At 38.0% G+C, this 13,576-nt stretch overlaps 2 protein-coding genes across 4 annotated transcripts in view; one reads left to right on the forward strand and one right to left on the reverse strand.

The window, feature by feature from the left end:
• ZNF654 (zinc finger protein 654) overlaps nt 1–5,763 on the reverse strand; it is a 91,246-nt gene extending 85,483 nt beyond the window's left edge. The window contains exon 1 of one of the 2 annotated variants that reach the window (XM_003255064.4): nt 5,497–5,763. In XM_003255064.4, coding sequence (XP_003255112.2) covers nt 5,497–5,682 — 186 coding nt within the window. In that variant the 5' untranslated portion in view covers nt 5,683–5,763. The remainder of the gene's footprint in view (nt 1–5,496) is intronic. The other variant, XM_030802236.1, reaches the window with a different exon arrangement.
• A 167-nt stretch (nt 5,764–5,930) lies between these two features.
• CGGBP1 (CGG triplet repeat binding protein 1) lies at nt 5,931–13,049 on the forward strand. Of its 2 annotated transcripts, XM_003255131.4 has the most exons (4): nt 5,931–6,193; nt 6,796–7,000; nt 7,699–7,800; nt 8,994–13,043. In XM_003255131.4, exon 4 carries the CDS (start codon nt 9,017–9,019, stop codon nt 9,518–9,520), a length of 504 nt encoding a protein of 167 aa, XP_003255179.1. In that variant the 5' UTR covers nt 5,931–6,193; nt 6,796–7,000; nt 7,699–7,800; nt 8,994–9,016; the 3' UTR covers nt 9,521–13,043. The 2 variants fall into 2 exon arrangements, with proteins under 2 accessions (XP_003255179.1, XP_003255177.1); XM_003255129.3 differs by lacking the exon at nt 7,699–7,800 and having other exon boundaries at nt 5,951–6,193; nt 8,994–13,049.
• Nucleotides 13,050–13,576: the final 527 nt, after the last annotated feature.

A 13,576-nucleotide genomic window follows, 5' to 3' on the forward strand; every position in this document is an offset into this window, starting at 1 on the left:
AACTTTTTAAAAAGCTAAAATTTTCATTTGCAATTGAGAAATAAAAATAATTTTGCCAAAAGGAACACATAACGTAAATCAATGCAATTAAATTATTTCTAGCTCTAGATATTCACTACAGAATAGATCAGAAAATAGGATACTCTTTTTCAAAAGTAAGTTACTGCAAATTATTTTTAATACTTTCCTTTTCATCTTTCATACTATTATTTACTGAGCTAGAAAACTAATTTGAGACTTCTAGTTAAATGTGACCACATTTACGTCTGATCCTACTTGAAAACTCCACTAAAGTAACAGTAAAATATTTGTGTTTTAAAAGAGCTAAACCCACGGGACAAAGCAATGAAAAAGAAGAGATACCTACAGATGGGTAGTTGGAAATCAGATGGATGGGTGGTAACTGGCTTAACAGACCCAAGAAACTGAAAGCCGAGCCATCAGTCGAGGGAGTTTGGGAACAAGCTTGAATCTACCCCAGAACCCCAGAACATCTCAGGAATTTGAGGCACCACATACCTCCAAAAGATGTGAGAACAGAGTCAGAAACAAAAAGATCAGTTCAAAATCTCCCCCAGATCCCTCCCCTAACAAAACAATGGCAACTAACTCCTAATTCTCTGAAGACACTGAACATTTGGACACAAAGAGGGTAGGAGAAAGGAAAGGCATAAACAAAAACGGGGTATAATCAAAGTGTACATAGTGAACATGCTCAATAGTGAGATCAATAGTGAGACAGTAAGGTAGTCCCTATCTCCTTCCTGTACTAGACCAACTGATTCCATCTAAAACAACTAGGGAAAAAATTACTTATAAATATACAGGTAAATATCAAAACTGAAAGAGTTGCCAGTGATAGCCTCTGGAGAATAAGAAGTAGGAAAGGGAGAGGACAGGGCATGACTGCTATTTTTTGTTATAAACTGTGGCAAAAAAAAAAAAAAGAAAGAAGCTGGTTGTTTCAATAATATCCATTCTTGTTTTCTTCCATACTGACAGAATCATAGGCATCTGTTTATCAAGAAACAAAAATCTAGAAAAATTTCCTAACATTCTTTTCAGATGGGGATAACTCACAAGATGAAAGTGGGTCATTAAGTAGGATGGACAAGTTGTTTTGGTTTACACCACAGAGACAACCAGCTCCTGCCACTGGGGAAGTCAGATGTGATAGCTGCGACTCAAGCAACTACCTTGGATCATGACACAAACTCGGGATGCTAAGACAAGGATGACTAGTAAGAAAGAGCAAATGATGGTATGGCCACTGTACCATCCCTACACTGTCTATTCAAGATTTTTTTACATAAGAAATAAATGCCCACCTTGTTTAAACAACTTAGGTCAGGTCTCCATTAGCACTAAAATGCAATTCCTGGTACTTAGGCCTTATATGACTTCTTAAAACTAAGTACATTAATAAAAATTAAAGATAAACTAAAAATAATCCCAATTAATAGCAAGAATTAGTAAAAATGTATTATACCCTAGAAAACTACTCATAGAGCTATAATAAGTATGATGTAAATCCTATATCAAGACCAAGAAATAAGGATTGTTTCTTCCTGAGACAAATTTTAATTTCTCCAAATTACGAGACATTAGAATGTATTTTATAATACAATGAGACAAACTCTCTTTTCTGTGAATACCATCTCTTAGGGCACCTATCACAGTGCCTGGCCCACAGTCGTTACTTAAAAACTATTCGAGGATCATTAAAAACTTTACTGCCATTTATATCAGCATTACACATATAAGGTACCCACTAAGAGTCCCAAAGTAAGGGTACAGCCAAGTTTCTCAACCTCGGCATTACTGATATTCCGGACCAGATAATTCTTTGTTGTTAGAGCCATCCTGTGCATTGTAGGATGTTCAGTAGCATCTCTAGCCTCCATGCACTAGATGTCAGCAGCAAACCTCAATCATGACAATCAAAAGTATCTCCTGACATTGCCAAATGTCTCCTAAGGGAAACAAAATCTCTGAGAACCCCTGCCATAGTTGTTTTATAAATCATTGTGTTTCACCAGGAGCATTCAGCTTTTCTAGTTGAATAACAGAATTTAAGAATTGTAACATTTCTAAATTTTCTCTCAAGTTTACTGCGAAACACAAATTATAAGCTACCTACAGATTATCTCCAATGTCCCTCATAAATCCTCAGAGGATTTTACAAGAGAGAAATATTAATAGCATCTACCTATTTAAGTCTATCTGTGTGCTACAATACTAAGTACTTTATATTCTTCTCTCTTTTTATATTCATGACATCCTCGTGGCATGACTATTAACCCCACTGTAGTATGAAATAATTTTAAATTATATTTTAATCAACATATCAAAGTGGTTCCAGAAATCCTTTTTTATTACTCATTATATTCATTCTGGCACTGAACTAAGAAGAAAGTATCTTAACTTCTTTAGTTTACAATCAATTTATGACAAAAAAAATTCAGTGTATTTGGTGACAAAATAAATTGAATCATTAAAACTTTCAGGAATGTTTACAGCACTTAACAAGTCAGACAATAACAGTCTGCTTCTTGAAATATTTCTTACTATTGTGTCATAATGAAAGAGTACTTTATAAACTTTTCATCCATAATACAAAGTTATTTCCAGTAACTTCTTTTTCCTTTCACATCACTTGCAAAAAAAAAAAAAAAATTCCCCTCTATAATTGAGGATTTACTTACTGCTTTTCAGCAGAAACTGAAGACTGAGTTCAAATCCCAGCATGTCTACATAATGGAAACTAAGACACATTAACTTGTTCATGCCTCAATTTCAACTATGTTTCTTGCTGTCTGAAGCTTAAGAGTTAGTAGGCCTTCCATAAAAGTTACTTTCCCCTACCTTTCATCCTCAAAGCAAATTAAGTATTAGTTAAGGGCCAGTTTTATTTAAGCATTTATTGAGTGAGCTAACAAGAGCCAAGGGAGGATGTGATAGGGCCAGTCCAACATTACACTGTTATCTTCTGGTTTACTTTTCCTTATGGTAAAAGACACAAAAACCCCTCTGGAAAAGAAGTGTTCCTTCCTCTCTCCCTTTGCCCACACAACTAACTGCCAAGAAATTTTGATTCATATTTCCCTCTAAAAAGAGGAAGATAAACCAGAGCCTTTCTTTGAAACACCACTAGCCTGTCTGTATAACCCATGTATTTAGTTAACTGTCACATACCCCAACTGCACAATATCCATTTCATTACTCACGATTAAGTCATTCACTAATAAAAACAATTATACTTAATATTAGCCTCAGTGTCAGAAAACCAAATTTTTAAAAAGAAATCTTCGACTAGGAATTAGATTAAATAATCCCCTGCTTCCCTTACTGACGAATGAAGCAACTACTATGGTAGAATTTTATTTCTCAGTAGATAAAATTCAACTTAATAAAGGAATATTTTATTCCATCTAAAAGCTTTAATATAAACAAGGACTTCACAAAGCTCACCTGCAAAGTAAAATCAAGACAAAACCTCAGAGCAGATCTATCAGTAACCTAGAATATTATAAAATATGTAAAGTTTCAGGTAATAAACTATGTTTCAGGTAAAAGTTGGTAACATGAAAGTATGTCAGTCTAACATAATTTAGCAATAGAAAATAAACGTTCATTAAGTTCTTCCTGTTTTATTTCCTTGGATATACAGGAGGTAGGGAAGTCATAAAGTAGTCAACTTCATTTGTTCTTAAAATATTGTACTGTCACTATTAAGACACTGTGTTTTGCAGGCTAAATTTGTCATTTGTTCTAAAATTTTAGTAGCTCGTTATTGATATAAAAAGCAAAACAAAAAAATTAAATAGATTTTCAGCCTCTGAATATATTAAAAATATAAATTGTATCCTAATTTTCAGAAGTTTACAATTCCTATAGATACAAAATCTACCAATAGCGTAGTTTCTAGATGTAAAAGGTATAGTTAGAAAACAATGCTCTGAAAACAAGACACTGAACCTCTAAATTCAGTGAATGCCAATTATCAAAATAAAAGTGAATGCCAATTATCAAAATAAAAATACATTTTCAAGAAAGTCATTAAATAGCAATGCCAAAGAAACTGACACACTCTTCAAACCAACTTCTTTATGACACTGGGGGAAAACATGAAATCAGAAGGCAATTTAAATTAAAGCATTAAAAACTTACCTGAAAAATGTCAACTCCATCCTTTTTCTTTCAATGCTTGTAAGAGAATTCTTACAAGCTTTCCCTTACAAGCACTGAAAGAAATGTCAGCAAACATGATGCCCATTTCTCATTAACTTTATTTCCTACTTGTTATCAGAATGAAATTAATAGCTACCTGATTCAAACCCTTCACATATTTATTTAACTATTACTCCTCTTTGACAGAAGGGGAAACTGAGACACAGAGTAACTTGTCCAAGGTAATAATTTCTGCCAGGAGATAGTGGAGCCAGAATCTGAACCCTATACATCCAAAATAATGGACACATTTTAAAAGGGATGGGATGGAAAAGGAGCAGTTAATTTTTTTTTCCCAAAATAGCGTGCAAAAAAAAGACTGTTGTAAATGGGAACAAACCGTTTAAATTACAAATGCAAGTAGATGAGAATGGAGAGTACACAAACTTTACCCCTAAACAAGAAGGGGTATATTTGTTATATTTGATTACAAACACTTTGAACAACATCAAACCCCTGTGACGGTCGACTGAGTAAATAATTTAACGTCACCGTTCAGACACTGTATTTTACAGGCTAAATAAAATACATTATAAATTGAAGGATGGGGGGGTTGGTGATGTTAACCGGAGCAAGAGTTTAAGGAAAATTACTTTCATTATGAGCAGTTAATTAGAAAAGAGTCCGTGTGTCAACGGAAGGAGGTTAAAAAAAATGACAATCACACTGCCTTAACGCACCCTCTGTCCGAAAAAAGTAACTAAATCACCGTGGGTCAGCGTCTACGCCAACTGGAGAACCGGCCCAGCGGGATCTTGTGAGTGGATGACAGGAGACCCTAGAAGAGGGGGAACAGTGGCAGTGACAGGAATGATGGCATGTCTCCCATCCCGGAAAAAAGGGGAGAACATGGGGGGCAATCGGCGGAGAGGGGAAGGCAGCAAATGTTACCAGAGGTGCCAGATGAGGTGAGAAAGACCAGGGTAGGAAACATAAGAAAGGCGGGACTCTCGGGCAGGAAGGTGTTTGGGGTAGGGAAGGCATGTCAGGACAGAGCTTTCCCGACAGCCGACCTTCCTTCTTTCCAGACCCTCCATCCCCGACAAACTCACTTTCTCAGCAACCTTAAGCCCGTGGGTCACCCTCGCCTTGCTCCCCGCCCCCCACCCCAAGCCGGATAAGTGGAGGAGGGAGCTTCAGCCTCACCCTCCTTGTTGGGGAGGAGCGGGCTTTGGACATAGACCAGATTCATGGACGAGAAGGCCAGGAGACGCAGAGAGGCCCAGGACCCGGGTGACAAGTCGGGGCGGCCAACGGACGCCTCACCTGACAGAAGCGTCGGCAGTAATCCCTACTGCTGATTCCGACGCCGCCGCCGCAGTTGCCGCTGCCAGCGCCGCCTCTGCCGTCGCCCGCAGCTCTAAGCCCCACAGGGCCCAGCGGGGACTCCACAATGGCCACAAGCTCTTCTCCGAGGCGTTCGGCCTCTTGGTCGCTCTCTTCCTCCGCCATGAGGCTCTCGCCGCCCAGCGCGTACCAGCCCCTGCGCCGCCGCCGCTGTAGCTGCCTAGGCTAACCTCCTCCTCCTCTCTAGTTCCCTCCCCCTTCCCTCCTCCCTAGCCGGACAGGGGCCTCTCGGTTGGGCTCTACTTCCGGCTCCGCCCACCCACGCCCCCAGTTTTTATTGGAAGACGCAAGCTGCCAATCATGCTCATGCCCGCCCCTCCACTACTATTGGTGATATCGGCAGTCCGTTTGATAAACCGGCCGTCTGTTGGTCAATGCTGCTCGGCGGTTGCTGGGGACCGCCTACGGGCTCTACCATAGGCGGTGCAGGCGGACGGGGCGCGGCGGGGGACACGGCGGCCGCCGCGGGGCTCGATCGGGCGACGGCGACGACGGCGGCGACGGCGGCAGCGACAGATCCTCCTCCTCCCTCATTCCCTTGCTCCTCTTTCTTCCTTCTCTTTTGCTTTCCGGCCAGGCCTCGTCCACTTTCCCTAACGGCGGCCTCGATCCTACGGTACCAAGGAGCTAGGGAGGCCGAGGGTGGGCCCGGCCGTTGGTGCGGGCTCTGGGCCCGGGGCCTTCCGTCCTGAAGCTGGAACCGGGGGCGGGGCCGGGGCACAGTTGTCGGCGGGAGGAAGAGGGAGGAGACGGGAAGCCTGACAGCGGCCGCCTCCGCCAGGCGCCTGCCGCCGCCTCCCTTGAGACTGCCGCCAAGTGCGCTGTCGAGTTCCCGGGCCCACAGCTGGCACCTGGGACTCGGCCCTGCCCGGCTAGCGGGGTCGGGACGGCTGGGCGCCGGCGTGCTGGGCTTGGCGCCCGAGGAGAGAGCCCAGACGCCGGGAACGTCCAGCACTCCGCCTCTCCCCCGCCCCCGCCCCCGCCCGAACCCTGGGGCCTGGGGAGCTGGAGGAGGTGCCAAGCGGGCGGACCCCCGAGGAGGACCTGGGAGGGGGAAGTGTTAGGGTAAACGTTGGGATCGGGTTTGTAGTGTGGAGTTACCTATAAAGTGATAGAAACACCTGCATGGTGGCAGTTGTTGACGTTCTTGTTCATCTCTTCAGTCACCCTCCTTCCGTCCCCCATTTTTTCCTTCCATTTGTTTTTCGTGTTTTACAGTAAAGGCATGACTTCCTGGCACCGCAGGGAAAATCGGGTGCAAGCCCAGAAACTGTTTCCCCACCACCACTTGTTGAAAAACTGATTTGAAGGCATCTCCGGGGTTGAACAAACGGAAAGTGCCAGGATTTGATGCGTCTCTGGTTTCGCTCTGGAGACCATTCCCTGCTAAGTATCAAGACGAAAAAAACTGGAAACTAATCCGGTAAACATTTAAACTTGAAAACTTATGATGAGTTTTATTTTGATCTAGTAAACGATTTGCTTTTTCTCTTTTGTTGGCTAATTCCTGCACTTTTTAATTTCTTCATTTGTTGAAAATGTTTTATCTTCTATTGAAAACACTTTTGTTCTTCGGGTATGTAAACTCCAGCATCCTCTACTGGGTGGAAATTTGCCTCTGCAGTAACACAAACAGACTCTTTGAAATTACGAGAACATTGGAAAGTATAGGCCTTTCACATTAGCACAAATGATTGAGCATTTTATGCTATAAAGAATTACATGCTTATTGTTTTTGAAATCCAAATATTTAAAGACACAAGACTTTTTACATAGAAAGTAAGACTTAGTATTACGGGGCACAAATATTTAATATTTACCACAACTAGGTTAGAACCATTAACCATACTTGGTATATTTATCACATATTTACCACAACTAGGTTAGAACCATTAATCATAACTGGTACTGATTTGTCGTGGGAGTGTAAAACACATACCATTTACTTTAAGTATACACGTGTAATGGTAAGTACTAGGTAGGAATCATTACTGTCTTCTCTGCCGTTGCAAACCTGTAGCCTAACACAATATTTGGCAAATGAGAGCTGTGCACTAAAAAAAAAAAAAGGAAAAAATAAAATTAAGCCTATTAAAACCTAGACTTTATCGTACCTTTCAGAATTTCTGTGGAATGTTTAATCTTCTGGATCCATGAGTGTCTGATACGTTGGCAATTTAAAGTCCTTTTGAAAGAGAATTCATGTTACCCAGCTATTCTCTAGTATGTATTCATGGAATACTCCATCGTTTCTGATTACACTTATAAAGCATAATTCTTCAGAGCACACTTAGAATTATTTCTCTAACATATTTATGCAGACAGAATTCCATCTTGAATTTTATGAAATTCACTTTAACTTAAGTCTTCGTTATTGTAGGAGCCCAAAGGTGTGGCCCCAGGGAACAATTAAGACTTGATTATTTGTCACCTACCAAAGTATGTTCATTATCTAAAGGTTTCAATGCCCATAAGGCTGTGATTTTGGTATTTAGTGCAGTGCTCATAAAAGTGTGTAATTAGGATAAATGGAGAAATTAATTAAGATGCTTCTAGATTAAATAAATATAAATATTTGGACAAATAGTGAAGATATGTACTTTTTCCATCAAATTTTAATTGAGGTTCTGCAGTATACTAGACACCATGTTCTTGATTTTGTTCTTACTAGTTAATAAGTGAAATAAGTGTTAACAAATGTAATTATTAATTTTAATGAGAAAAGGAAACAAAGTATTAGAGAAGTAAGACTTTGCATATCTTAACACCTTTTGGAAAACAGAGGTATACATGCATTACAAAATAACTTTGAACTGTGTATTTTGGCTTTACAATTTAATGTCATTGTTGCTGTTAATTATATTTGGTCTGGGTTTTTTTTGTGGTTTTTCCTCAGAACAATTTTGGAAACTATATTCATCTTCATATAGAATTATGGCAGTTTATAGGCCCACCTGTTTGAAAAAACTTTATCCACAGTTGTGTTCCTAAAATCAGTTGTTCCAGAATTGTGACAGGAAAGAAGCTCCTTTGAACTTGAACGCATATCTAAATTGGATGAGATTAATACAGTTTATATCCTGAATGTAATTTATATCCTAAATGTTGAACTGTGATTAGGTTTCCCTAAATAATAGTGACATCTGGGATAGTTTGAGTTCTTTCTTTATAGTCTAATTTATTTGAATTTCATAAAATTCAAGGAATGGACCTGATTGCTACTGGTTAGTAACTTGTTGTAGTTTTGCCTTCCCTTATATAATTCAGGTAAGTTAAGATTAATAGACACATAGTCTACTAATTTGAATTAAGTTTTTTGAAGTATTTAAAGTGTTTATATACTGCCTTTTATGGTTAATTACTTCCAGAGTGAACTGTTGTTATAATACTCATCTTTGTTTCTTTTGTCTTGAAAGAACCATATTTATTTAGAGTCAGAATGGAGCGATTTGTAGTAACAGCACCACCTGCTCGAAACCGTTCTAAGACTGCTTTGTATGTGACTCCCCTGGATCGAGTCACTGAGTTTGGAGGTGAGCTGCATGAAGATGGAGGAAAACTCTTCTGCACTTCTTGCAATGTGGTTCTGAATCATGTTCGCAAGTCTGCCATTAGTGACCACCTCAAGTCAAAGACTCATACCAAGAGGAAGGCAGAATTTGAAGAGCAGAATGTGAGAAAGAAGCAGAGGCCCCTAACTGCATCTCTTCAGTGCAACAGTACTGCGCAAACAGAGAAAGTCAGTGTTATCCAGGACTTTGTGAAAATGTGCCTGGAAGCCAACATCCCACTTGAGAAGGCTGATCACCCAGCAGTCCGTGCTTTCCTATCTCGCCATGTGAAGAATGGAGGCTCCATACCTAAGTCAGACCAGCTACGGAGGGCATATCTTCCTGATGGATATGAGAATGAGAATCAACTCCTCAACTCACAAGATTGTTGACTAGGAGGTTACCACCATTGTGATCAAGATAAATGTGGAGTATTAAAGTTATGTGTTGATTGTGTGGTTCATTTTTGTATTTATTTCATTTAAAATCATGTGACGCAGAATAGTTTTGCAATGTGTATATAGTTGCAGGCAAAAAAAAAAAAAAAAAAAACCACCTCACTGCAAAACTTATTGTTAATTTTAGTCACCAATGGTATAAAGCAAAACCTAGGTTTAGAGTGTGCTAGGATACCTGAAACCTGGTGGTTATCTTTAAAATTAATGGTTTTTCTCCTGAAATGTTTGTGCATGGAAGAACTGCCCTGCTTTTTTACCCTGTTGCCATGTATGATTATTTCTTGTGAAATTGCTTAATTACTTGGATTGAAGACTAGCCTATTGAAGCTGCTGCCAGGCAACACCACTTAACAGTAACTTAAAGGAATGATTTTCTTTAGAGGATCCTCTTCAAAAAGGAAGGGATAGTGGAACACTGTTCTTATATCTTCAGATCCCTAGCAGAAATGACTGTTTATTTCAAACTATGTTTTACTTGTATATGATGTAGTTACCTTAACTATCTTTCAATTCCATACTTCCCCCGCCCCCATTTTGAAGGCTTATTGTTGTATTTTGTAGCAGCTTCAAGTGACCAAAAGACTAAAATCTTTCGATGTCAATGCCAAAAGCCAAGGGAATTTTGCAGTGACAAGATTTTAGTCTCTTACTATGAATACTGATTTCGAACCATAGCTTTCATTTTAAGCATCATCTCGAATTTGCAAACTTTTTTCTGTGTCTTGGTGTTAAAAGACTTCAAGATTGGCATTTTTATTTAAACAGACATTTTATGGTTTTTTATAGAGAATTAGTAATGACTTTTTTGGCTGACAGATCAGATAAAATTACTTTCTATTAATTTTTCTATACGACTTTATGAGTTTATTTAGGTGAATAGTCTAGACTAGAAACAAGTTTACTTTATCTGCTTTGCCTCTGGTGGTACAAGGTTTTTAACATGGATGGTAAACAATTGTCTAGAAATTCTGGCAGGTTTTTTTGTAGTGGAGATCTGGCAGTATCCTGCATAACTGTTTGGGTGAGGAAATTGTTCTCTTAAAGATCAACCATGTTCAGGAAATGATCTCTGTTTGAACCTCACTGTCCTGTAAAGTTATCCGAGTAGCTTAGCCCAGCTAAGTTCTATCAGAGACCCAAATTATATTTTTTAAAAATTTAACAGCTGGAAACTTGGACTAGAGCTTTAATAAAAAATCTTAAATTCTTTGAAGTTCAAGTTAAAAATACTTAAAAGATATATTTCTATTACAAAGCAGTGACAAATGATGCCCTGTGTGACTTGGAGTTATCTTTGACTTTTACCACAAATATTCATTTATAAAAGAAAAAGCCAAAGTGGAAAAAGTTAGATTGTGTATTTTTCAGTAACAGCTTTCCATGTCTTAAGATTTTTTTACAGACAAGTTTCTAATTCAGGTTGTCAAACTGGCCATTTGACTTCAGAGATTTGTTTTCATTAAAAAATAAGCCTGCCACCAAAACAAATCACTTATCAAAATGTGAACTGTTTTCCTCATGTTCAGTTACGTTAAGGTAGTATGATAAATGCATGCCTAGAGTAGTGCTCTCATCGATGAAGCACATGTATGAGGAGACCAGCAGCAAAACATAACCATATGTGTTTTGCGTTTACTTCCTCTAGAAAAGAATTTGCAGGCAACAATGTTTAATTTGAACTATCTAAGATGGTAGAGTTTAGAAATTAGGAATAATTGAGTTTTATAGCACTTTTCAGAATACAAAAAGTTAGATACACAATCATTCTGTTTTTCTGAAATTCCATGTGATTTAAACTGCTCCCTATTATTTGGGTATTAATTTGCACTAATGGCAAAATGTAATGGCAGATCAGCTTTGAGAGTGGTCTTAAGCAGTAAACTGGATGATGTTGCATTAGAAAAACATCAGTAATTCATATTTAAGTTTCTAGTAGTTACTACTGATTTGATAATCACTTAATTTTATATATCTTAATGTATTTTTTCAGACTCCTAATTAATTCCCACATTCACTGTACCTGTACCTAGGGGCATAGTCCATTCTGTTAGGATTATATCCTCTCCTTAGAAATGTTTTCCATCCTGTTGTGGGGATTTGGTATTAATGTTTCTTCATTGATTATGAAACTTTTGTTCCCTGAAGCTAGTCAACTGTGTCTAAAGTTAAATAAGGCAGAATGATTGTTTTAGCCTGCTCAAACTGATACAAATCCCCGAAACTATGATTGGCATATGTTAGATAACAAATGAGGATGTCGAAGAGGCATATGCTGCTTTGGAGGTGTAGTGAACGTGTGTACAGAAGTTTTCAATCTTAACCATATAGTGTTAGTGCGATGCTATACTATTGGAAAAATAGCAACTTTTTTCTATTTTATAAGTTGTATGCATAAACATAAGATTTGTAATGTTTCATTTATAAACTGCCTTCTTCAACACATGTTAATAGTGTTTTCTCAAAGTATTGATAGTATGTCTTCCAGAATTTCACGATATGCTTACAGTAAATAGTTCCTAGCTTGTTGAAATGTTAAGTTCTTTGTTGGCTTTCTTTTTGATTCTGTGGGGGTGTATAACAAACCTGAAGGACATTGTAATCATTTCTTACAGGGTGAAAATTTAGAAAGATTGTGTATGAGAGCCTATATAGTTGTTTTATCCATTACCATCTTTGATTAAGACTTTAAAAAAATACTATTTCCAGTTAATGCATTTGGCCCTATTGAATTTTCAGGGACCAGAAAACATTAAAAAGTTCAGCATCTTACAATGGTAACCAATTAAGCTTGAGATTGTTCTGAAAGTATCAGTTGCTTTAAAACTGTTGTAAGTACAGTTGGCAAGATCTCCAAGCTGAAACTTCCATGTTAAACTTTTGCCTGTAAGAATTTGCACATGAATGTTAATGGAAAACACAAAATAAAACTTAAGATGGCCCAAAACAAAAGCCACAAACAGTTCATCATTTGGTGCTTAGTCTTTGTAAGGGCTCGCTGTGGTTTGACTTACCCCAGCTACCGTTAAATGAGGACAAATCACCTTAAAACATGTTCATTTGATTCATGACAAGGAAAATTGGGTCTGTGATTTTATTGCCAATCTTAGCCTAAAAGAAATTGCTTTAGCTTCTGGTCAGCACTGATTAAAATGTGAATAGTGAAGTGGCTATCCTAAACTGGTTTATCTCCACCCATACTATCATAGATTCCTTAGGTAAATACAATTCTTATCTAGTGGTATTCTACTTGTATTCAGAATACTGTATTAAAATTTTACTATTTCATTTTTGTATTCCGTGCTTATTTTTTTGCTCACGCATGTATGCTTAGTATAAATGTGTCACTTCTAAAGTTTTGTCTCTGACTTTTAGAAATAAATTTCAGAAAAATTGTTTCAAAATATTTTGAAAGCACATTTTGTTTTGTGAGTCAATGACAAATATATTTCCTGATTCCAAAACAGCAGAATCTTACTGAGTTATTTTTCTACTAGTTATAGCTCCCTTTTATAATTAGTCATTATACTTGATGTAAAAGTATATAATCTGTCAAATCAGGTTCACATCATAGCTACAGATACCCCTTTTGCTCCCAAGTTGTATAGATGATAATATTTAAGCTTAATGATTGGTTTTAATTGGGAATATTTTAGTTTTTTTACTTTTGGAAGTATTAATTATTAAAGGACCTAATTTATAAGTTGCACTGCTATATTCTCATTACCACTTGTAACAAAAAATGCATACAAATCAAAAATATTTCAATTTTAAATAATTTTGAGGGAAAATAATCCTGCTACTAATCACTTCTGTTTGGCAAAAAGTTAAGTTAATCAATCAGGCAGTTTTTATTTTTTCTGGAATCAGAATGGCAGAAAAGGCCTTAAGTCAATACTTCTGCTTCCAGTTCTTTATTTATTTATTTTTGAGACAAAGTCTCGCTCTTGTCCCTCAGGCGGGAGTGCAATGGCACCATCTCAGCTCACTGCA

The sequence above is a fragment of the Nomascus leucogenys genome, chromosome 21 (assembly GCF_006542625.1).
Source record: "Nomascus leucogenys isolate Asia chromosome 21, Asia_NLE_v1, whole genome shotgun sequence".
Classification (NCBI taxonomy): domain Eukaryota; kingdom Metazoa; phylum Chordata; class Mammalia; order Primates; family Hylobatidae; genus Nomascus; species Nomascus leucogenys.